Consider the following 26,762-nt stretch of genomic DNA (forward strand, 5'->3'; position numbering starts at 1 on the left):
ATTGTTTTTTAAATTAAAATAATGTCTTCTTTCAGTAAAATGTTCCATCTACAATATTTAGGGTACTTTCCCTCCATGTGGCATAGCCGTGGGACGCCCTGTATATGTGACTTTTTACCAAGTTAGTAAATAATAAGACAATCATTCATACTAAGGGCCACGCGAAATGAATAGTTCTATACCTATATAAATATGTAGTACAGTCATTATATCCAAAAAACCGACCCTACCCGTGAATAATTAGTTCTTGGATTTTTTTTTCGTGGGTCCCTCGGGGGGGTCACTGGGAGTGTAAATTCAAAATGTAGGCTTAATCAGGCTCCTGCGTATATTCGAAAAATGTTTTTTTTTCCAAATAAACGTTTTTTCTTCAATAACTTGGCCATTTTTGATTTTACAGTAAAACCGTAAGGACAAAAACTATAGGAAATTTGATTCTCTACAAGTTAGTCCAGTCATTATATCCATAAATCGACCCTTTCCGTGAATAATCAGTTCTTGGATTTTTTTTCGTACGTCCCTCGGGGGAATCACTGGGAGTGTAAATTCAAAAAGTAGACTGAATCAGGGTCCTGTGTATATTCTAAAAACGGTTTTTCTTGAATAACTCGGTCATTTTTGATTTTACAGTAAAACCGTGAGGACAAAAATTGTTCAGAATTTGATTCTCTACAACTTTGTTTCCCTTCATTTATGTCGTAAAGCGTGGAACATAGGAGATAATGATAATATTTTGAATTTGTCGCGTTTTTCAGGTTTAATTTCTAAAATATCGATTTTGGGGGAAAGAAGGTGGGAACCAAAATTGTTCAGAATTTGATTCTCTACAAGTTTAGTCCTCTTCATTTATGTCGTAAAGTTGAAAATAAACGAGATGTTGAAAATATTTTGAATTTGTCCCTTTTTTCAAATTTTATTTCCAAACTATCGATCCTAGAAGAAAAATTGTGAGGACCAAACTTGTAGAGAATCAAATTTTCTAAAATTTTTGTCCTCACGGTTTTACTGTAAAATCAAAAATGACCGAGTTATTAAAAAAAAAACCGTTTTTGGAATATACACAGGACCCTGATTCAGTCTACTTTTTGAATTTACACTCCCAGTGATTCCCCCGAGGGACGTACGAAAAAAAAATCCAAGAACTGATTATTCACGGGAAGGGTCGGTTTTTTGGATATAATGACTGGACTAACTTGTAGAGAATCAAATTTCCTACAATTTTTGTCCTTACGGTTTTACTGTAAAATCAAAAAAGGCCGAGTTATTGAAGAAAAACCGTTTTTTGGAAAAAAGCCATTTTTTGAATATACGCAGGAGCCTGATTAAGCCTACTTTTTGAATTTACACTCCCAGTGACCCCCCCGAGGGACCTACGAAAAAAAAATCCAAGAACTAATTATTCACGGGTCAAAATCTATAATGACTGTACTAATGATACAAAGCTTATTAACGCCATATTTTTATTATTACTTGTTATTGTCGAAATAGGAGATTATTTTCAATTGCATTTGTGTCTATTCAGCTGCGGACCACAAAAAAAGAATGAAGACTGGTATAAAAATACAGTTTTGTGATGATAAAGCAAAAATATGTTGTGATGAACCACAATTACTTTTTTTTACTAACATACACAGTATTTATATGAAACCGCTGGGTTTTCTGATTACATGTTCGCATCATCGTGACTTGCAGAAACATCTGTGACGAAATGGACTTTGGACTTTCGGTTTGCAGTCACGATGCAAGTCCAATGTCCAATAACGTCCAATGATGCAAGATGCAATTTTGGAGTTCCCAATCAGGCGGATGGGCGTTCGGGTGGGGGCGTAGCAAGGAGGCAACGGGGCGCGGAAGGTTACTAAAGTATGGAAGCTAAGCAGAAAGAATTTCGTACATTGACCCCCGACATTTATCACGTAATTATGTATATCATATGCGGACAGCATATGATATAATTCTAATGTTCGCACATAGGTATGGTAGGAACGCCGGCATGATCGGCGGGACAGAAATATAATAATTATGCGAGTGCGATAGAGATAGGAACAGGCAGGTCAATGTACGAAATTCTTCGTACTTTTAAAGAGGGCACAACTATTCTTATCAAACTATTTTGATAAATAAGTGACACGTGATATTATTAGAAATCAAAAGTAACAAACGTGTATGCTTGTTGTTATTGTTTTTGGATTCTATACTTTTCTAATACATTGATACGGAGATTAGAGATTACTTAGATACCTAATCATATCAGTCGTATGAGGTCCACTATCCCGTATTATATACAGATAAATAATAATAATTTTCGCACAAACATCACACGCTGAACAAGCAGGATATTATTAAAGTCATGTGACTTAAGTTATTATCTAATATGGACTGTGATAATTTGATAAAACCATATATCCGCATAACATCAGAGCTATATCTTCTATGGACTTGCTCGTCATTTCAGAATTACACCTATTGTTTCCATGCTTTTCACTCTCTGTTTAACTTTCGCCTACTTATATGACCGATAAATAATCGTTCATCGAAAAATTATTTGCGCGAGTTTACTACCTTGAGTCTTGATACCTCATCAAATAAATATTTACCTACAGCAGTTTTCGAGAACTGGAATACTTATATTCAGCTTATAATTAAAGATTGATTAACCGGCGGAGTAAAGTTTATTGAGTTTCTATTACTTGATATAGGCATACTTACTTCTATTATGTCTATTAGTTTGGCTAGGTATTCCTTGCTTTATAAGTTTAAAGCCAAACAACACGGTGCCGCGCTAAAGCACTGTAAGTCCATTAGACATCAGGTGTTACCTCAACTCAACATGTTATGTAATATTTGACACATACGGAAACGTTATTTACTACTATCCAAGTAGTCAAGTCAAGGCTAAGTCACACGCCAAGGCTAATAAAATGGTAAATAAATATTATTATGGTAAGTAAATTCTAAGGTACGCACGTAATTTTCGTCAGCCTGTGTAAATTAGGTGTCTACGTGCACATTTTAATTTTTTATTTAATTAGTTGGACTAAATTAATTGAGTATTAATTCAGACTTTATTTTTAATCAGAACAAATACGCAAATTCTTGACATTCGGCGCATCGCATAATTATGATTATGACGTATATCGCATAATATCTTCATCTGTCACTTATATAATAAAAATAAATGAAGAATATCTTAATTTAGCGCACCTCTAACCTTCGTATCAAAGAATCTAACGATCTGGAATCACACCCTCCATCATAGAGCGTCATGCACGCTACGATTATAGAAATTAGAAGTGTAGGTAATGTTAGTCAACATACAGGTCCAAAGGTGAGTTTGTTGAACTCGAACACCTGTTCAATAGCGTCGACAGCTTATCAGCTGCTTCACTACTTCACGTGGCCGTCAATGTCAGTATCTTTCATCTGAGGGCTCCTAGGAAACATTTTTACGCCCTCTATATTACCTAATGACGTGCAACAGGTGAGGTTGCGAAATTCGACTATAGATAGCCTACTTTCTTTACTTTGCTTGGTTATGAGAGCAATTTAGAAGGAAATATATAGGATCTACGATTCTACATCCTTCGCCAGCTTTACAAGGCATCAATGATGAGCACGACGTTAATTTCAACAACAATCGGCGAGTAATATTTTGAAGATTAAAATCAGTTTCAGCTAACATTGGTATCAAATATAAGGATCTTCCTCCCGTCTTTTCTTGCCTTCTGTGGTGACGTAACATTTTGTTTTAACTTGTACCATTTCATTGGTGTTTGTGACTGTGACATAACCAGTTCTAGTCATAAAAACATTATGCTATCTTGTCTACATATTACGTTGTGCGTCATTCCGCGCCGCTCACAGAATGTAGTTTCAACTGAAGACAACATATTTTATTTACGAGTATACATATTATAATATCAACACCTTCACCGTTCCATCACCCTGGTCGTAAAAGCGTATATAGCATACTATGTATTTACTTCTACAAAGTGATTTGCTTCTTTTTAACAGGCCCGGATTTAGTTAGGGTCAGTAGGTAGGTAGGGGCTCAATCCCATCTCAAAACCATTGCTAGGTTGCCTGGGCCCCTAGGCCCGGGCCTTGTGGGCCTAGCCAGGGGGAAATCCGGCCCTGATTTTTAATGCGAAACAGGCAAATGCTACATAACCATGCCTTGCCATAATTTTCAACTGCTAGAATTTGATCATCGAGTAGGTAATTGGCTAATTTGGAGTACAAAACCCCTCGGTGATAATGATATCAATGTATGTTTAGGTAATCGTCTTCGGCTCGAGTAAAAATAACCAACATGAGACCGAAGACACGATTTGTTGCCGTTCTTATTGTTCTTATTATATGCACAACTATTTTAGTATACCTTAGAAAATGTTAATACATATATATAATGTGATATTTATTTTTACTTGCTGCAAAATCTTGTATAGGTATTATAGGTACCACGTTCGGCTTTATTTATTTAGGTTTTGGTTTAGAATGGTCTTTATTTATATTGATTTATGCAGCCAATGGGAGAAGCGAAAGTAAATTTATATGCTCAAGTTTGCACTTTTGTACCTGATACCACAATTATAAAGGAACATTATTTTGCATAAATCGTACCACTAGTGACCTATAAGGTCCATGTCACCAAATTAAATCGCTGAAATCGGTCTAACTTTTGGTAATTCGGTAACAAAGTGCTGATGGCAAGCGATTCTTCTGTCTGTGCGACTTTCAAGTCTCCAACTTACCGGGCGTCGAATCATGGCTTGTCTCATACGAACTGCAGAAAATTATGAACAAACCATCATTCCACAACAATATTCTGAATGCGTCTACGAAGTCATTCATTGCTGTAAGTATAATTATGAATTCTTCAGGCGCGCACTTTTTGCTCGTACATAATATCCTTCGTTCCTGAGCAGAGAGCACGAATTCAGCATTAGTTAACCGGCATAGTGACTAGAGCATGCAATGTCAGTCTCGGGAAAGGTTTCAAATTTCCCGGGATTGGGTCAGGACCAGTTCCGAGAATTCCCGGGAATTCGGGAAATTTCGGGAAAATTAATAAAGTTAACATTGTGATTGAAATTATTATAACCAAATGATTAGTTAATATTTCTATTAGTTTTTAAACTAAATCATACTTAACGGTTGATATTTCAACTAAAATATACCTATCTATAATGTCAATATTCAAATTCAGACGTTTTCTAAGAATCAACTAACTAAGTAACTAATACGGCTCAGCAACCCAAAGAGGGTCTTGGCCTCCGAAACGAAAGCACGCCACTTTTCCCGATCCTGCGCCGTTTCCTGCCAATTATCGGCTTAAAGCTGACGCAGATCTGCTTCCACACTGTCTCCCCAGTGGTACTTGGGCCGACCTACCGGGCGGCCACCAGTCGGTCTTCCCAGGTATGCCCTCTTGGTAGCCCGATCCTCTCCTATTCTTAATATGTGACCGAACCAGCGAAGTTTGTGGGATTTCGTTTCGCCGATGATATTGGGTCCAGCCACCAACTCCTCGATTTCGGGGTTCTCCCGTATCCTCCACGTGCCGTTGTCTCTTTTGATAGGTCCCAGGATCTTGCGAAAGATCTTTTTTTCCGCTACCAGGAGCTGACTTTCCTCTTTTTGTGTTAGTGTTCAGGCCTCGCACCCATACATAAGGATTGGTCGGATAACGGTCTTATATATCCTTAACTTAGTATTTCTGCTGAGAAGCCTGGACATCAACACTTTATGGAGGGCTGCGCTGCATCGCATGGCGTTTTAGATGCGAATATTGATCTCCTCCTACCCCCCACATGGAGACTTCCGCGCTGAACTCGTGTATTTTTGTAGCGCTTCATGTATTCAGTTTTTGACTGGTTAATCCTGTGACCTATCCTAGGGGCCTCTCGCTTCAAGACACTGGCTGCCTGTACTACTTCATCGCGACTTTCCCCTAATAAAGCCAGGTCGTCCGCGTACCCTATAACTTTGTGCTTGCCGCTCAATTCCAGCCTTATGTTCAACGTTAACACTTTTCGGACAACATGTTCAAGGGCTAAGTTGAAGAGCATGAGGGATAAGGCATCTCCCTGCTTTAGACCGGTCATCACCTTGAATTCCTCGGTCAGCTCACCGCCTACCCTGACACGCATCCTACACTCTTTTGTTGCTGTACTACTAGTTTTCTAGGGATATTAAAATTTACAAGAATGGCACACGGAGCGTCCCTATCTATGCTGTCATAGGCCTTAGTGAAGTCCAAAAACAAAGAGTGAACGCTTTGGGCGTACTCCCACTTCTTCTTCATAATCTCTTTGAGCAAGGAAATCTGGTCTGTCGTGCTGCGGTTTCTGCGAAAACCACATTGGTAATCCCCAAGGATTCTTTCAGAATATGGTTCCAGCCTCTTGAGCATTATGTTGGACAAAACTTTCTAACCTGTAGTGAGTAAAGCGACTCCTCGATAGTTTCTCTCTTTCGCGTCTCTTTTTCGAGCCTTTTTTGTGGACTGGACAGATGACACTGACGGTAAATAACTGATCGCATCTAAACTCTGTCACTTAAACTGGATCTTAATCTGTTACAAATGTAACCAGTCGAAGAAAACGTACTCATATACCATTGCTCTGTTGAACAAAGTATTGTTTTAGGAAAAATATATATATATATGTATGTACAACATAATTTTGGCTTGTAGCCAATTCGCAATTAGACATAAATCGATATAACATAACATTTATAAATTTCCCGAAATTTCGATATTTTCCCGGGAATTTTGTCTCCAGTTCCGATACTGGCTGAAAGTGCCCGTTCCCGGGAATTCTCGAGAAAAATCAATCTCGGGAATTCCCGGGAGCATGCCCTATTAGTGACCCTATTCGTGTTTCTACATCCACTCCACTCCACGCGTCTTAGGCATGCCGGCGTGGGTATGACGTCAATGGTTGAATGTGTAAATATATTTGTTGTTTGTCATCGAAACTACATAAATCTCGAATTGTAGAATATAAATTAATAACCATATAATATAAATTAATAAGAAGAATCTAATGATACCTTACATCGATACTCGATCCCTTCTTTATAAGTAGGATGAAAACAGCGACTTCATGCATTTTTATTTCAGGACGATAGAATCAGCGGCCTGTAGCCCGGGCGTAAGAATACGGCTACGGTATCCCCTGCCTGTCGTAAAAGGCGATTAAAAGGGGGTTCTCGGGGTCGGAGACGGTCACAGCTAGGGACTGCGACCAAAAAAAAAAAGGAGAGGACCGTCAAAGAGGCATAGCGTTAGGACGGCACTGGCGCGTTCACTGGAGATCCCAGAGCCGTCCGAAATGCGCTGAGAAGGACTACTGGGAGGTTTTTAGTCGGTGAAAGTCCGACATAACCTCCGCGCTGTCCCTGCGGTGCGGAGGTATCCATAACGGATTTTCCTCCCAATAAAAAAAAAAAGGACTATAGAATCAGAGTGTACTGATATACCTATCGCCAATTGTTATTAATGTAAATAAAAACAACTCGCTTTTGTAACCTTTAATCGATTATTTACTAATTTTATAATATGGTGTTTAGCTAATGTGATAAAGAGATGATTAGTGATTAAATTATTGATATGTAATTACTTACTTACAATTTACAATAACATGATTCGAGTCGGATAACCACTTTTTCTGACTCTGTATATGATCCACATTATCATATGGTAGTATTTGATTATAAGATGATTACTTTAATTGTTCTTATTTTTTAAGTAAAATTAATGTTACTAAGTACCTAATTATGGTCACCCTATGACTTTTGACATACGCTGTAGCTGTATGGAAAGCGACAAGACGTCACATTGAGTAGGGTCACCAAATTGTATGCAAAAATGATTTTTCCTACTTGTCACCTGGAAAATAATCATCATTATTGGTGATAAACAATAATTAACAACATCATTATGCTCATCTTTGGATTCTGTATGATGTCTGGCTCTTTTGCTCCACGACCCCGAAATCACCCTGTCGAAATGAGTTAAATTTAGATACTTTCAAATATTAAAATCAATTTACACAAGACTTGACAACTTTTTGACTTCTAAAACATGTTCTGGTTAGGGCAATTTGGTTTACAAAAACAAAAATCTGCTTCTTTGGCAATTCTTAAAAACTTAGAAGGACAGAAAGGGGATGAAGTTAATTAGAAGCAACCTTAAGTTATCTATCTCTAGTCCTGTAATTGTACATAGCGAGCACATATTAATCTGTTAGTCACTGATTAAGACATTTAGATGTGGGTTAGTAGTCAGTACGGGAATGCTCAGCTAAAGGCTCCTCTTCACGTTGGGCCAACGCCAACGCCAACGAGGGACGCAGCCATGCGGTAGAATGAAATAGCAATATCACTTGCTCCCTCTAACGCATAAATGCGTCCCTCGTTGGCGTTGGCCCAACGTGAAGAGGAGCCATAAGGGGAAGTGATGAAGTGAAGGGTGCAGTCTAATGATCGCGTGCACCCCCTTTCAACTGGTGAAAAAGAAGTAGTTTTTCGAGTGTGTTTTGCTTTCTTAATTCAGCAATTGTTCGCATCGAATTAAGTAAAATCTAGTAGAATGATATACAATCCCCATAGATGCGCAGTTTTTAAATAATAAATACCTATATTGCAGTTGATTGAACTTAGTTCATGATGCAAATGAATGTTCTACGAAACACGGACTTTGGACCGTGGAACTGGACAAACGATTTAGCGATTTAACTGGGTACAAAATGCAATTATGATATTAGACTGAATCTTATAATAATTTTGGGTGATCGCATTAACTAATTGTTTAAGTTGTTTACCCACCTAACCTAACCGCGTTTTTGACGTAAGTAATTTTTGGATCTTATGCCATCCTAATAGTGCACAAATTTAATATGAGTAATGGCTGTTTTTCTTGTTTGTAAAACTGGCCTCGTAATTACTAAGAGCAAATTTAGCCATATCACTTATAGTTTCTGATGTAACTTTACTGTCCCGTTTGAATTAAACAGCATTTTCCGGTATTTCTCATTTTCTCTACTCACGCTTGCTACTGGGAAATTCATTAAATTGTTCACTGTATTCTCGCGCAATACATGTTATATTTATTTCTTTTATTTTAATCTTTATTGCACAATACATAAAGGTACAAATGATGGACTTAATGCCTTAATTAAAAATACCCTTGAAATAGCTTTAAGCGTGGTGAGGCAGTTATACTCGTACCTACCACAATACGGAGGAAAAAGCAGTTCGAGAGCGCTTAGGTATATTTTAAAATAATGGAACAAAAGCGCAGATTTCAGTCTGTTTTTTTGTTTAACTGAGTACCTATTGTGACAGTCATCATTCAAGTATTCCATAAGCAATACATTATAATATTTATAATTTGCTTGCATAAATTAAAATAAACGCACATTTTTCCCGGAACCACTGATCGTGGGTCAATCGCGACATGAGTCACTGCCGTCATTGCAGAGCATGAAAACAACTGAATGACTAACTCATATGTAGGCACAACAAACCGATATGAAAACTAGGTATAGTTTTTTTTTAACGCACAATTTTTGGGATTGCGCAAACTCGGATTACACGCATTTAATACCAAATTAAAACGAATTCCAGCCTGCTGGGAATTAATTCTTCGAAAAAATCTATTTTGTTTGACACACTCAAGCTGGAGTTGGTCCTAACTTATGTTGTAAGCATAGATAAAGAAATAATAATCGAACGGAATGTTGCAAAATATTGTAGGCTGAAATAGATAAAGATGGCGCTGTACAATCGCGTACATTATGCGGTACCTATTTAACTAGAAGAATATTTTATGTTTTATGCTAAGGTTGAAAAATCTAAGTACTACAAAGCCGTGCAGCGTCAATTCGTTTAGTATTTCGCCCCGCATATGTCTTTTTATTGTTAGGCTAGGTGGTTCTAAGTTAGGTACCCATTTAGATAACTGGCTAGACGGCTCGATAGCAAATTTGATAAGCGCCGGATTTGGCAGCACCGTACCTGACCCTACTGCATCCGGTACGTAACAGCGACAGTTTATTGAACAAGTGTCAAAAATTACGCGTTTCTTGTACCACTACGCTCCGCGATTGTTAGGCTATTTAGGGCCCTAGCTAAATTGGTTGTTCCATATTTACTCTATGGAATTTCCAATTTGGCTAGAACCCTAAATGGCGTAACAATCACGGAGCGTATGACTGTACTGAAAGTTAATGATTTTATTTGTATAAATACTGTAGCGTTTTTAAATCAGTTCGGCAACTCGGTTTCAACTTAGGCATGCCCTTGCATATATCCGTCGCGTAATTTGGAAAAAAATATAATTGGTGGAGCCATGGGGGTTCTCGAGGTCTACAGATCCATTAGTATTATATGTATGATGTAATATACGAATACGGTATCAAAGGGACCAACATCTGACTTTAAAAATACCTACCAAAATTTTGCGCCCTTGGTAGGGTGCTCATCACGCAGGCAGCGTTCCCGCGCTGGATTGCTATGGCCAATCTTTGCGCGAGAAAGCCGCCTGCGCGAGGGTCACCTGTGGCCTCCCTTAGGCGTATGCTGAGCGCCTTGTGGAGCCCCCGAGCCCCCCTATCCCACGGACTAAACATAAGCTAATTAACAAGAATAATTTTGATTGATATGTGTCCTCGTCCTCTCCATAGTGTTCTCTCCGTACAGTCCACGCTAGCTTTAACGATGTAACTGGGCGACCAATTGCCGAGCGCGGAGGCACGCACAATTGGAACTAATTGTGTTCTTAGAGTACTGCAGTGGCAACCATTCATTGCATTACAAAACACGTGCGCTACATGTGTAGTACTGTATAAAAAGGGACCTTAAGGCGCTTGGCTCTTGTGACTCTACTCTGGTTCTTGAACGTAGCAGAGCGTCGTAGCATGAGAACTTTATAAACAATAGACGTAAGCGCTGACAGCGTTATGGTTTCTTTTTATGCGAAACTACACTAACACGCTTATTGCTTATGATCGCACACTGTGGAGACAGAGCATACATGGACGCGATCCTCAGCAATGAGGGACCGAGGAAGAAGAACACTAACATGCTGTCTATCCTAGTACTTTATTAAGGCGTTTTAGCCTAGTAGGCAATGAATCTGTCTAAGATAAGCTTGTAACCAAAAATATAACCTAGGTTCAATTCCGAGTATAAGCACATACTTATAACCAAAAACACAACCTTGGGTTTAATTCCGAGTATAAGCACATACATAACTGTGTAATAAACACTGTGATAAAGTAAAGTAAACAATCATTAATTCATTATGAATTGGCCATGAATAACTGTTAGTGAGTCTTGGGTTTTTATTTTGTATTGTTGTTAATGGGTAATAAACAATTGGTATAAACTGACTGTTATATCAAGAGGATGTTTGTTTGATGTCAGATTATGTGTTATTAAGTTGATTGTTTACAAGAATTGATTCCAGTACCTAGTTCAAAAGCTGCATTATTATTTAGTTAGATTATTCTGCCCTTGTAAGTTTCAATTTTTCCGGGCACATTTGGCTATAAATGTGATAGTGAGAGTAAGTGGTAACCCTCTACCTTCACTCACTTGCAACCCATAGAAATGTTTCGACTATGGTTGAAGTGTTCCTGTGCACCGGGACATATCCTGGTTTAGGCATAGACATAGAACTATGTATTCATTTTGAAATCATAGAAACATAATTTGATGGCCTAATAATAAGGCCTAGTTTACCCTCTGGGTTGGAAGGTCAGATAGCAGTCGCTTACGTAAAAAATAGTTCTTCTAAAAAATAGTTTACGTAAATAATTCTTGGGTTTGTTGTCAAGCAGACCCCAGGCTCCTATGAGCCCTGGCAAAATGTCGGAACAATGGGGAGAAGATGATGAAAAACATAAATGGACTTCCATATCTCCTTATTTATACTAGTTTAATTTTATATAATTAATTTTAAGTACTTTTACTCAATTGCCTGGTTCAAAATACTCAAATTGTCCTAGTCAACATTCCCATATTTATAGCAACCCTATATCAGATGCTGATTATATAGACCCTGATCAAGACCTATTCACAAGGGAATTGATCCGCCAAGCATACACTATGAATATTCTTGAAACAGAATTATGGTCAAGGTGGAATCTAAGTTCTGTAACTTCATATGAATTCTTCTATGCATGAAAATCATGAATACCTATGTATGATTACTATATCATACATATTCATGATTTTCCTCCATTGCTGTAATTTTCTCTAGTATTATGATTCCATTATAACTTCAGTTTTCTTCATACTTTTGTCATGTTTGTCTGTATAGACATGTTTTATAAATTGTTTGATCATGTAGTATTTTTCTTATATGGGGTCATCCATTAATTATTTTACATTCTAGGTTTTTAGCTACCTCATTATTGTTTAGGATAGAAAATTAAATAAATTAAAAACAATTATCATTCCATAGACTTGTTATTTAACTGTACAGCAAATAAAATAATTTAAATAAGTTAAAGTGACATCGCAAAGTTTGTGACTTCCCCCTCCCCTTGTAACAACATGTCACATTTTCTTGACACCCTCCCTCCCCCCAAACATGTGAAGTGACTAATGGATGACCCCTATTGTGTAATTGCAACATTTCTGGTATGAAATAGAGAGCTAAAATGCCGTAGCGAATACAGTTGCAGTAACTTTATAGTTAGATAATAAATAAGGCATTAAAACTGTACTGCACACACACACATACAGACCACAACAGTTCATTAGTGTTTTCTGATAACTTGTATAATAATATCACCATAATAAGGTTTTTAACGTAGTGCTGGCTTCATAAACTGTCAATAAGAGCTTGTTAAATCATTCCATTGACCTAAATGTACACTGGTAGATAACCCTTCTATTCATAATATCTCCAGCATAAACATTGTGTAAACAAGTTTAGAGGTCAAACCTGTTCTCGTACATTAGTTCCGTGATCAGATTGCATGGAAGGATAAGTGTTAAACCAAACACCTTTAACTAAACAAACTGAAAACATTTGTCACTTTGTCAAACAAACCAACATTTTGTCGCACTGTCACAGTAAATAAACTCTGGAGTTAATTCTAGTTAAATAGCCACAGAGGTACTGTAAAATTACGAAAAATATATACGTAAATGTCTCGGATAATTATCTTGTTTACCTCATCACGGTACCATGATGACGATTATTAAAGAATGTGCATAAATACCTTCATCGCAGAGTCCCATGTTTTCATTAATAGTCTTTTTTCCTGGGCCGTTACTCCTGACTTCTTTAGCACCCAAGTAATTGTTATTTTCCACACAATTAAACATTTATTTGGTAACAAGTATTTCAACAAATATGTAAATAATTGACAGGAGCTGCCAATTTGACATCCGGAAGTATGTCATAGTACATATGTCAAAATATAATGAATGAAAGAATGAATGATTCTACTGGGTTGCCATAATAAAAAAATGTAAGCCCTTTCATTAGTGACATCTAGCGGTGAGTAGACAAACTTATTAGGTTATGGTGTACTAAATTGTAGATGTTTTAAACTAAAACATAGATGGCTCTGCAATAAGAAAGTCTTTCGTTTTTAGAGTACCGTACCCAAATAAATACTAACCCCCTTATTCATAAACGTTTACTAAAGTTAACAAGCCGATAATAATCGTTTGTCCCTTTCCACCATACCAATACGTCGGAAAGGGACAAACGATTATTATCGGCTTGTCAACTTTAGTAAACGTTTATGAATAAGGGGGTAAGACTCCACTGTCCGTCTGTCTGTCACCAGGCTGTATCTCATTAAACATGATAGATGAAATTTTCAGTGATGATGTTTTTCTGTTGCCGCTATAACAACAAATAGGTACACAAAATTATGAAACCCTCGGTATGCGGTCCGACTCGCACTTGTCCGGTTTTTTTTAATGTATTACTCGATTTATTTCTTAAATTTTTTCTATAAAACATAAAATAAAAGTGTTGGCCTCAATAGGCGCATAGAACCTACTATCCTAATTAGGCCTCCTATCCATTAAAATCAGATTAAAATTAAATTAAAAAGCAGAAATCCATCACTTACCCTACGGCCACACGTGCGCCGCCTTTTTTCCAGTTGCACTGTGTATTACCTATTGTTTCACAGCTAGCTCCCTTAATTAAAGAAATAACATTAAATGAAAATAAGTTGGCATTGGCAATGTAATCTCCATTGTTGATTACGTTAATGTGTAGGTACCTATTTAGCAGTAGCACGTGTGAAAAAGAAAATTGACTCCCCTTATTTATTAATTAAGCTGTATTCAGCATGCGATGAGTTGCATTGTTAGAAGCCAGTCAGTAGCTAGTAGGTATTATTTACCTCAGTACCTACCTAGGGGCAGTTGACTGCAATTAGCCTGATCATTCCGCGCAGATGGGCGCTAGCGTTGCGTGTTTATTTCTAAGCAGATTAGTTATTGTTATTACATACCTACCTGCCTAATTAGAAATTAAACAACTGTACCGCTATTCGGAACCTAATAATAATATTGAGAATGGCAACCCTGTTGTCGGTCGTATTGTCCTTTTCTAGCATATACGTCCCTCTCTCTCCCACACTCCCACCACACAGCAGTTTGCTTTTTGGCGGTTGTCGCAAAAACAAATTTCCAACTCATTGGCTTGCTGTTTTTCCATCTGGAAGGTCGTGAAGCTAAACTGCTGGTGAGTTTTTGAATTGTACCCCAGTTTAGCTGACTATATTGAAAAACAGTTTCTAACGGCTTTTGCCGTTCGAAATAAATAATTAAATTTAGTGTCCGTTAAACTATCTAGCAAATAAAAACGATCCGGAATAGTAATGTGTAAGTTTTCAAAGGCTGCCTGCGCGCACCGTGGCTATGCTAATGAAAATACTAAAACACATAATGGTAGAAAACACATCGAGCTGGTAAAGCGTGCACTTGTCACCATTAGAATTTAATTAATATTATACCTACATTAAGTCTCTTCAGAGTCTTATTACTTATTACTTTAAATCTTTGTGTGTCTATAATAACTGTTGAAATTAGGTATAACACTTAAATGGTGATGTGTGGAGGCATACCCTTCAGTTTTCAAGTGATTTGTGTTTTCGAATACGAAAGGATCGGATAGTTAATACGTGTTACGTAGAACCTACGTATTAAGGTAGAAGCTTATAGACGTGTAGGGTTTATCTGTCCAAGTATCTATCAGCAACTTGTCGGTTTATCCCGTTCCGGGTTAAATATAATATTGCATTTTTGGTAATAAACTTGCTGATAAATAACGTGTACCCGCTTAGGAGTCGACGAAGCCCCGCTTCGCGGGGCTTCTATTTCCGCTCTGAGGGACACAAGGTAACGAACAAACCTACATCGCAAGAATTGCATTTATTTTTGTGGAAAGTGAGTACTTCGGCAGTACGTAAACTTAAGTCTGACTAGATAAAGAGATATATTAGCATGGCTCTGCGCAAGAATGACATGGAAATCCTTAAGTATTTCACTCCTTATCAATTTACATCTCTCCAACTAGATCTTAGATTTTGAAAAAAAAAAAAAATGGTTAAAATGTAGGTAGATAGGTATCTCTTTAAATAAATAACAGGTAGGTACTAACAGCTTAAAAGAACTCTTGCATGTAGTTGCTATATGTGCTTGTATTATTTTGGATTTGAATAACTTGATTATTCATTCTATATGTAACTATAGGTACATACAAGACGGTTCTTTAAGCCTACCTACCTACCTACATAAATAGTACCTACACTTGTAAACGTTTTAAATAAAATCGGAAGCCTGTGACTTGAAAGGGCATTAACAATATGGGAATGTTTAGATTGATTCATTGACGAAGACGCATGGTTTGCTTCATAATTTCAAATTATATTCGCTAACTGTAGAGTTAAAGTTTAGTCATGGCAAATCTCGTCACCGTGAATGACACTTTCTAAAAGTGCCTATTAAAGTAAATCCTTTCCCCTTGTCGAGCGAAGAACTCGCAACTAAGGGAATATTACCCATAAACATAAACTTCATTTGAATGATATTCTTAAGCTATGTCTGTTATGGACTATGGTTCCACCTGCGTAAGGTGTGCCTAAGAGAATCTTTTATTCAGTCACAAACTAACGTCAAGTTATTTGTGATGATACCAATATGTTGTGTACCTATTTAAGCCTGCGCAAGGCTGCCATGTTTCCACCTGCGTAAGGTGTGCCAAAGAATCTTTGATTCATTCACAAACTGATGTCAAGTTACTGATGATGATATTACAACCTATATAAGCCTGCGCAAGGCATGTCAGAAATGAAATGATATGGTCATAACACAGGCGAGCGAGTAGGCCACAATCATAAAAATATAACAAAGATGAATATGTAAATACCTCCTTCTGGACAAAGGACAAGTGAAAAGGGTTCTAACAAAATAATGTTCTGGGTAAAAATCAGTCGAAATAGGCTTCGTTATTCGAGGTTTCATTTTTGTTTACCAATCTATTTTAAGGGTCCCGGACACCCTATTGGCTAAACTCAAAATTGGAATAATTAACATTTCTAAAATTATAATATAATAGATATGAAATAACCTAAGATTCCAGGCCTATCTCGACTCATTTTTATTTTAAAGATGAAAAAATCTTTGCACCCTAATATAAAATTGTGGTCTAGAGACGCTAAGCCTCATAACGTTGGTGGCATAGATAATACTAAGAGATTTAGTCACCTAAATTCGACCATAAGCCCAGACAGAATATTGATATTTAGAATAAGGTGTGGTCAACCCTCCAAGGTCCAGATAATCTGTGGACTCTAATTAAATCAGGCTCACTTACGCTCACGACACAACATAGCTTACGGTTCAATTCTGAAATAAGCTATGTTTAATATCACTGATGGTGTGAAAATAAAATTACAAGAGCACAAACCGCCTGCTCAAGGTGTACAAAGGGTTCCGTTTAGCGGCCCTATGAATATCTAAAAACCTTTGAAGTCTATGCCTGCTATGACAGACTAGAAATTAATATAAATTATATTTGCCTCGAGAGCACTAATCTTTCAGTTAACATTTTTACGAGTACCTACCTATATAGGTACACGACATAACCAAGGTTAGGTACCTATTTAATTATTATATCCCTGACTGGCATGGTATAGGAGAATTGTCATGTGCTGCACAAGCATGTTGGAAATAAAAATGTACAAAACTGACCTAACGGGGCGTTTATGAATGATTTATTTTACACCCTTATGTCTGCCTTGTGAACCTTGAGGATTCGAACCACCTTGATCGTAAGTGCTCCTTGGCACAGATTAAGTTTATTTTAAACTACCCATGCACTAATCTCAAAGGCACGTGCTTCTATGCACGGACCAAATATTGTTATCACTTAATTCACTTAACATTATTCGTCATAGTTTGATACTATACGTTTAACAAATGTACCCACCGTGAAATGTAATGTACCCAGTCATAAGGTTTTTAATAAACAGTGACTTAATGGTTTGCACGAACGATTCTAGTATAACTTCTGGGCGGTCACGTCTAGGGCATGACCCTCTAGTTCTCAATTTATACAAAATTATAGCATTGCGATACTGTTTGCTTTGCACAATGTGAAACAGCAGCAAGCCTTGCGAAAAGGCGAAGCTATTTTGAAAGGCGAGTACTTTTCAAAAAATACATTGTAATATATATAAATATGTTTTTGTCGCGGAACAAGTACACCCAAACAAATGCAGTCATTTATTATAATATGTTGGCAAAACTCTGCAAAAGAGTTATATAGTCTGTCTGTACAGTGTAACTTGAAGGCATCAATGCACATGAATCTCTTGAAACATGGAGGATCAATTAATTTACACCCCGTCTGTGTCTTGCTCCTATTACCAAATCCACAAGTTAAGGACCTCAACCTATATATAGGTACCCTTCTTGCTCGAGACCTGTAAAAAATGTACACAATAATTTCATGCAGTCAAGTGTCGGAAAACTAGATCCACACACTTAGCGATATCGTGAATATATATCCAAGAACTCTGTATATTGCCTCCCAGGAGGCGGGATGTTATTAGACTAACCTATATAGTAGGTAGTAGGCCAGAGATATAGTATACAAAAGTACACTGGCCCAAATTAAGTAATATTATATTTCAGAATATAAAATAATTTACAATCTTGCTATTATTGAAATATAAACAAGTAACAATTATCCTTAGTTCATAAGGAGGATAAGTATACCTAAATATCTAATAGATTCGACAAAGTGTTGATTCTAGCATTGGATAAAATAGGTCCCTCTTAAAGGGCCTCTGCGCTGTTGGCTTTGGGGCCACAGGCGCCCGGCAAATGGTCGGGAACCCCCTGGTTTCCCACAGCAAATAATGTAAAATCACGAAATAAGCACATAAATTTGTATTTCGGTTAAAAGCACCTATGCGATGAGCTAGGGTTTCGAATTAAGTATCTGATTCCTTATAATTTACACACTGAATAGAGAAAACTGAATATTCAGAATTAAGCAATGTCTATGAATAGTTTACAGAAATTAAGCCACTTTAGCGGTCAGAACCAATAAAGTTTTAAGGCTTATGTCTACCAGTAGGCACCAGATAAAGTAAACCACTAAGAAACTACTCTTACTACATATATACAAATTATTGAGTAAAATTAAGGTTATGATAGCTAAACATGAATTTAATTAGAATGACTCTGCAAATATTATTGATAAAGTTCTGTGGCAATTCTACACAAGAACACCACAAAGCGTCATAACTAGTGCCACAGCGCAGTGAACAATGAGTGTTGTGGCTTAAGCTCTCATAGTACCTAACCTTCACACTTTTAAGTAAGGTTTATTTATGTATGTACAGTGACTTGCGTTCTCGTTAGTAAAGCATATAAAAGGGTTAAATGCATTTTATAGCTATAACTATAACCTATAACCAAGTATATGGCTTACAGTCATTAAATAAATTTAGTGATTCCCTATGACATTTGAATAAGTACCTAATTTTATTAACTCTGTTTGTGGTGATAGTGATATAACGAATAATTAAAATATTCTTCTACCTAATCCCGAGGGATTCTGGAAATAAGAAAGGTCCTGTCCTTGTTATATTCCTGCAACTGCTTACTTTACTATTATAGATAATTATTATCAAATTTGATAAGAATTGCGACTTATAAATAAAAACTACTCTAGTACGTTATTATTTTTATCTTTTCATACTTGAATTACATTACTCCTTATAACAGATGTTGTATGCTCTTTGAAGAGTAGACTGACTTATCACATCTTCTTTTACCTAGTTTTCACATACCTACATTTAAGTAATTAAGTATAGCACCCTTGTGGTGACTCACTTATTCTTTTTGAACATTTATAAGTACATTAAGTACGTATACAAAATGTTAAGTTAGTATCATAATCATAATATAATGGAATATCAAATTGTATGCTTTACTAAATACCTCTCTCCTCACAGGTGTTAAAATAAAGGGTGTACTGCAACTACTGCATAATTAATTAAACACTCATAATATAATAATATTACATATACATAATAAGTACATGTATAATCACATTGGCTTGGCGTCTTCCCACCACCAGGCGATAACAAACACGTCTCAATATTATTATTAGGTTCCGAATAGCGGTACAGTTGTTTAATGACAGCGTTTTACACAAAAATAAAACGCTAATTAAATAACTTACCCTATTCGGAACCTAAAGTTTTAATCCTGCCTGGTGTAATTTTGAGACAATGAGTTGGAAATTTGTTTTTGCGACAACCGCCAAAAAGCAAACTGCTGTGTGGTGGGAGTGTGGGAGAGAGAGGGACGTATATGCTAGAAAAGGACAATACGACCGACAACAGGGTTGCCATTCTCAATATTATTATTAGGTTCCGAATAGGGTAAGTTATTTAATTAGCGTTTTATTTTTGTGTAAAACGCTGTCAAGAAAATCACTTTCCGTGTCTGTAGTTTTCTAAATATACACGTTGACATGGGAAAAATTAAGCTAGCCGCAGGGGGTAAGTAATAGAACGTATACAAACCTATAATATATTGCTCAAAATATATAAATTCAATTAGTATAATTTTAAATGACATAACGTGCAATTAGTATAACGTGCGATACGTATTACAATGAATTCTATAATTTTATAATGTATAATGAATTGTAAATATATGTATAATGAACTTTACATATAATATCGTTTATGATAAGTATAAAAAGGTATAACGTTGAAATAATATAATATACAAAACAAATACCACGCAATAAACCTAACCTTTTATTTTTTCTGGGGGGGTAACAGTTCTAACCTAACCTAATACTTTTCTGGTAGCAGTGTCTTTCTCTGAGGGGCCACAGTTCTAACCTAACCTATTTTTCTGGTAGCAGTTTTTTTCTCTGAGGGGTCACAGTTCTAACCAAACCTAACCTACTTTTCTGGTAGCAGTTTCTTTTTCTGGGGAGTCACAGTTCTAACCTAACCTAACCTTTTTTTCTGGTAGCAGTTTCTTTTTCTTTGGAGTCCGAGTTCTAACCTAACCTACTTTTCTGGTAGCAGTTTCTTTTTCTGGGGAGTCACAGTTCTAACCTAACCTAACCTTTTTTTCTGGTAGCAGTTGCTTTTTCTTTGGAGTCACAGTTCTAACCTAACCAACTTTTCTGGTAGCAGTTTCTTTTTTTGGGGAGTCACAGTTCTAACCTAACCTAACCTTTTTTTCTGGTACATAGCAGTTTCTTTTTCTTTGGAGTCACAGTTCTAACCTAACCTAACCTACTTTTCTGGTAGCAGTTTCTTTTTCTGGGGAGTCACAGCTAACCTACTTTTCTGACAGTAATTAGTTTCAATGAACTATGAAATACTGAGCTATCCAAATAATTTTACTCATGTTTTGTTCAGATACTTATATGAGATGTTATGCATTATTTTAATTTATATATATGATGAATGTTATATTAAATGTAATTAGTTTATTTGTATGTTATACCAAACAGCGGTATGTATATTGTATGTTATATTATTTTTATGTTATACTAATTGAAAATATAGATTTAGTGCATTATACATAAGATTAGTATACGTTTTGAACGTTTGTATACTGAAATACGTAAAAAGTACGTATTCATTATGATACGCACCCAGCCGCAGGAAAAGCCACGTGGGAAAGGATAGTATTTATCATCACAGTGAGACTAATGATGCTGACTGCTGCCTTTACATGACTCTTTCATGAACAGTAGGTATTTTATTGTGCATGCAGCTAACTTTTATCTCTTGTGTGTTTAAAAGCTGTGTAATGAGTCTAGGCCAAAACTTAGCGTATCCACCGACTTATTTCTTACATATTTATGTAACTATTACTATTATCAGTAGATAATACCTTTTTACCTAAGCACGGGAGATAATCATAACTACTTATGTCACAGAATAAATAATAGTACTAGGTACAGAAGACTCACTCTCTAACAAAACGCGTCTGTCACGATCAGCACAGATATGGTCGCTAGGTGGCGACAGCGCCACGCGCAGCTTATGGCAAACCCCAAAATTGGGGCCGAACGGATGTACTTTTAGCTACCTGTAGCAAAGTGACGAAATCGCGGAGTGAGACACGCCTGCTTATGTGAAACGGTACGTCACTACTATAAATGATTAATTAACACCCAGATACCTATGCATGACCTTGCCGTTTCAGAAGTTACCGATTTTTAAGTTATTTAATTATTAAAAAATAGATTACCTTGAATGTTCTACAACGAAGAGTTAATAGGTACCTACCTACTTATTAATACTTAATGAGCTTTTTTTCCTACCAGCTACACTGAATATTAAAAGATGTAAAGGTTGCCCACGACTTTGTTCGCATGGACTTATTTCGGTTTTTCCCGATACACACTTTCAACCCCCTTTTAACTCTAAGGATGAATTTTCTAAAGCTCTGGAATTATTTTTCTTACTTTCTAATATAGCGTCTTCCTACGAATCACAAGTCCCCACTCAAATCGTACCCGTTGCAATCTGTCAATCCCCTTTTAGCTCCCTTATGGGAAGAATTTCCAAAAACGCTGAAATTACTTTTCTTTTTCTTTATTATTTCTTCTATTTAATATAATATAATATATAAAGCTTTTGACGAAGCTGTTTCGAGTTCCTAGGTATGTTATAATAAAACTTGAAACAAATACAAACTTTCCTTCCCTTTTTAAACCTTCCCCTTTCCCTTTTTTAGGGATTGAATTTCTCGAAATCGCTTCAACTTTCTAGCTTTTGTAGTTTCGGCTCTGCGTTAATGAATCAGTCAGTTGTAATATAATTATTGTATAGAATACACACGCATTTAAATATTTGAATTAAAAATAAGGTTGTTTTTCTACATGTACCTACCTAATGCTGCTGTTTCTAATTTAGTGGTTCATACAGAAAAAAATAAACGATAGTGTCCTCGACTTCGAGACATCGCTTCGGCCAAAAAATAGTCGTAATAGATGCTCTATTTTCTATTCTTATTTCTCGATTTCCACGTGTAATGTAAATATGAAAGAGATAGGTAAATATGCTAATACTAATACTAGGTATCCTATAATTTCTTCGTGATCTATCTCTGAGAGAGTGATGTATCTCTAATATCTACAAGTAGGCCCGGTAATAGTTAAATATAGGTAGTACACAGAACTGCATCGTATACCTATCCTTGTTCTTACTGTAGGTAGGCAAGGTACCGTAAGAGATAAACCGAAAATTAAAGTCTCTTAAGTAAAACCTTTAGGGTGCTTTTTGTTTTCATAATTCCATGCATTTACGTTGGCACCCAGGCTTAAGATGGGTACCTATCTGTAACAATAGACTCTGTTGTTATGTAGTAGGTACAAAAGAGCGCAATTTCAACCAAACTTATTAATATTGTGTAAGTATATATATCTACATTAATTACCGTTACAATAAGTTTTGTTACTGTTAGCAGTAAATCGAGACTCCGGACGAATTAAATAAATTTTCGGTTTTCACGGTCAAGCCGCTGAATGTTGCTAAATAACATAGTGTTAGACCGAAATAAGTCTGCAATGATTTCGATAGCACACGCAGTGCAAGTGCGTCATAATTTCATAGAAGTTTGTCGTTTAAAATACCTAACACTTGCAACACTTGCACTGTGTGTGCTATTAAAATCGTTACAGACATCTTGGTCATTTAGTTACCTACACTTGTTTGCCACGGTCGTGGCATAAAAAGGTAGAGCTGAAATCTCACAGTAAATAGGAAATATCTATGACATTTTGTCAATAAGTTGCTCTCGCTAGAAATAGCAATAATAAAGAAGAAGGTTGGCCCAGTCTGAAATTAGATGGTATTAAAATAACACGCGTCGACTGATAAAGATGGTTACTCCTACAGATACAACGTCGGTATAATAATATTGATATTTTTTACTTGTAGTATGTAAATAATTACGATAACGTAAAATTTGTAACCCTACTATCTAATCCTAAGAACTCTTATGTTATTTACTATTAGGTAAAATAAGTTAGATAAATCTAAATGTGTTATATATCTGTATCTGTTATTTCTATTTAATTTTGGGACTTTGGGTACAGAGGCTTCTGCCCTATTCACTGGGGCTTTTTTAGGGTTTCGAAGTCAACTAGAAACCCTTATAGTTTAGCCATGTCCGCCTACCTATCCGTCCGCGGCTTAACAATTTAACAAACAAAACATTTACAAACCACATGAAAAGCTATTAGGCAGTTTTTGAGTTTATGCGAACATACATACATACAGACAGACGTGGTGGGAATGAGGTTACACGTTGCAGAATTTATCTTTTTATTTAGGTACTTATCTAGAAATATATGGAAATGGAAATATAATATATATATAGATATGGAAATTTTGTACGTAGTGTGGACAGTGTATAAGTAGATTATGTAGGTACTTTTTTAAGAATCTAGAGGTCAAATTATGCCAACAGCTAGATGACCCATAGTCGAGTAAAATACTGTTACATTAAAGTCTATCTGGTTCTCCACATCTCAATTTACCTACGAGATAAATCCTGAAGTGAATTATTCATCTCACGACCCTGACAATCTTGGCCGATTCTATTTTTATTTCCATAACAAATCAGTCTTCATTTTAAAGAAATTTTTAACGAGACTTTTTCTAAATTTCTTCTGTCAACAAAGCAAACAATATCACTTAAGTAATTGAATTGCCTATCATTCGACGTAATATAAGTAGGTACCTAATGTACCTACCCTATTATATGTATAGGTACATAATATTTTCGCTAAGAAATTTTTAATATGAATATGTATTTATGTAAGTAGTAGCATATAACAGATACCATATATCAACTAAAGTATTATTTAATATAGATATGTATCTGTTATAAGGTTTAAATTCCAAAAGTGCGAGATAACGGAGTATTTGTTTATTCTATGTAAAAATTCTTTAGATTATTATTTTTAGTGACTTTACATTTACTACGAGTAAAGTACGCCCAGGGTATAAACAAGTCCGCGTATTTGATAATTTAATATGATAGCAATAATCTAAAAGATCATAGTATGAATATGATAGTAAATGAATTCTTAGAAAATAGTTCAGTAATTTCAGCACAGAGTTAGGGAAAATCTAATACACTGGAAAATTGTAGCGTACCTAAACAAGTATATTAACTTGAAAGCTAACACCCAACAGCAAACCTGATTTTAGAACAGACTGTTTATTTGACGTGAAAAATAAATACAATAGAAATTGACAGGCCTTTAGCCCAATTGAATAGCAAGAAAATTCAGTTTGAGGTATCCAATCGCAGATTAAACGAAAACCGTGCGCGAACGTCCCACCCACCCCGATGTCCATGTTAACCTCTACAATCGAACTCATACTAGGTCATGCTTCCACCACGCTTCCTTGCATAACCAAAATGCATAACATGTTTAATAATACAGCGATATAAATATCAGTGACGTCACAAGCCGAGCTTTTCTAAAAGGCCGCAACTGAGGGCCTACCGCGAACCACGTTCGACGTGTTGCCTCCCTGTCACACTTACGTACGACTTTACAAGTGCGACAGAGAGGCAACACTTCGAACGTGGTTCGCGGTAGGCCCTCTGCACAGGTGTCGGCAAGACGTCCGTCTTTGTATGTGTGCGTGAGAAGTTGGCAGCACTCGGGCCGCTGCAGTTGGCAGGGGTGCAGGTCGTCCAATGACACGGTCGTTACAGCGGAGTGACGCGATCCATTCATACCGATGCAGGCAGGCCTGTCGATAATCGTTATCATTGAATATTATGTGAAAATATAACAATTTGAAGGATCATCATTTGACTGTGCAGTACGATTTGTCTCACTCCTGGCTAGGAAGTCTTCTTTTGACGAACGAGAGTAGGTAATATGGGCCCTCAATTTGAGCACCCAGTCCTTATTCAGTTACATTTCAGCGGTACTGCCAAGAAAAAACGACACTTGCTACGCACGATCGGTTTGATTTCAGATCTTTGTTGGCTACAGATTCCTCACTTCTCGATGAGATTGGCTCAGGGGGCCGATTTTTGAAATTCAACCACTCGATTTCGTTTATTTCGTTAAATGATGTCTCCACTACCACGTTTAAATTCTACTAATAGAATTGAAATCGAGTGGTACCACTAGATTCCAAATTTCGATCGCTCGTATTTCAAAAATTTGCATTTCGCCGTTTTCCACCGATTTTCGAGTGACGAAATCGAGCGATCGAAATTCAAAAATCGGCCCCCAGGACCGGGACAAGTGGCGTACTCGAAGAGAGGCCTATACTCAGCAGTGGGCGATAAAAGGCTTCTATGATCATGATTTGAGTGTTCATGTATTTCTAATATAAGTGTGTTAAGGGCAAATTTAATTAACCGGGCAGTATAAATATAAAAACCGGTCATTATGAATAATGCCCAAGAACGTCGGAAAAGTGATAAATACTGCTATACATTTGCTAGCCTGCCTGCCTAGCCAAGGTGTCAATCGCTATCGTTTCGACAACGAAACGCTTGTGGCTATCAATCTTTCATATAAAGACGACAGTGACAGTTGCGTTTCGATCGCATACGGAGCATAAGCGATTGGCATGCTGGCTACGCGGCCTGGGGCTCATTCGACTAGTCTGAATTACACTTATGACATGGCTATAATGTGTTTATCATTTATATTTTCCACTATTAGATTGACGAACCAGATAGGGGTAATGAAACGAATGAATAATAACGATAATTAATGCAAATCGTAGTTCAAAGACACGAAGGTGTCGTAACACAAGAGTTATACGCTACACAGAAAAGTCACAAGTGTATCGTTTACTGCCGGCAGTGAGACGAAATAAATATTGATAAATAAATATAACGTCCGGCTCTCTCCGGACGTTATAGGTACCTATTTAATGTTCATATACTTACAGTCAGTGTAAAAATATGTCCCTTTAGAAACGAAACTGCAGCTATGCACCCATAATTTTACACTTGACTGTTCTTACAACATCCTGAAAGTATGTTACAGAGCCAGTCTCTAAATATTAGTATTTAGGAAGCGATTTTTGGAAAATTCAGGATTCAGGAGAAATGTTGATAAGGCATAGTGTACTGTTATCCAAGGTATTTGCTAATTGATACCTACCATTATCAAAGAAATCAGGATGACAAGAGAAGGTATACACACCTTAACCATAATTAACTAGAAC

General features: G+C 36.6%; 1 protein-coding gene across 1 annotated transcript in view; it reads right to left on the bottom strand.

Moving 5' to 3' along the window:
- LOC134671939 (transcription factor HNF-4 homolog) overlaps positions 1 to 13,425 on the bottom strand; it is a 30,411-nt gene extending 16,986 nt beyond the window's left edge. The window contains exon 1 of the mRNA XM_063529811.1: positions 13,242 to 13,425. Coding sequence (XP_063385881.1) covers positions 13,242 to 13,347 — 106 coding nt within the window. The 5' untranslated portion in view covers positions 13,348 to 13,425. The remainder of the gene's footprint in view (positions 1 to 13,241) is intronic.
- Between the last annotated feature and the right edge of the window lie 13,337 nt (positions 13,426 to 26,762).

This window comes from Cydia fagiglandana, chromosome 16 (assembly GCF_963556715.1).
Source record: "Cydia fagiglandana chromosome 16, ilCydFagi1.1, whole genome shotgun sequence".
Lineage (NCBI taxonomy): Eukaryota > Metazoa > Arthropoda > Insecta > Lepidoptera > Tortricidae > Cydia > Cydia fagiglandana.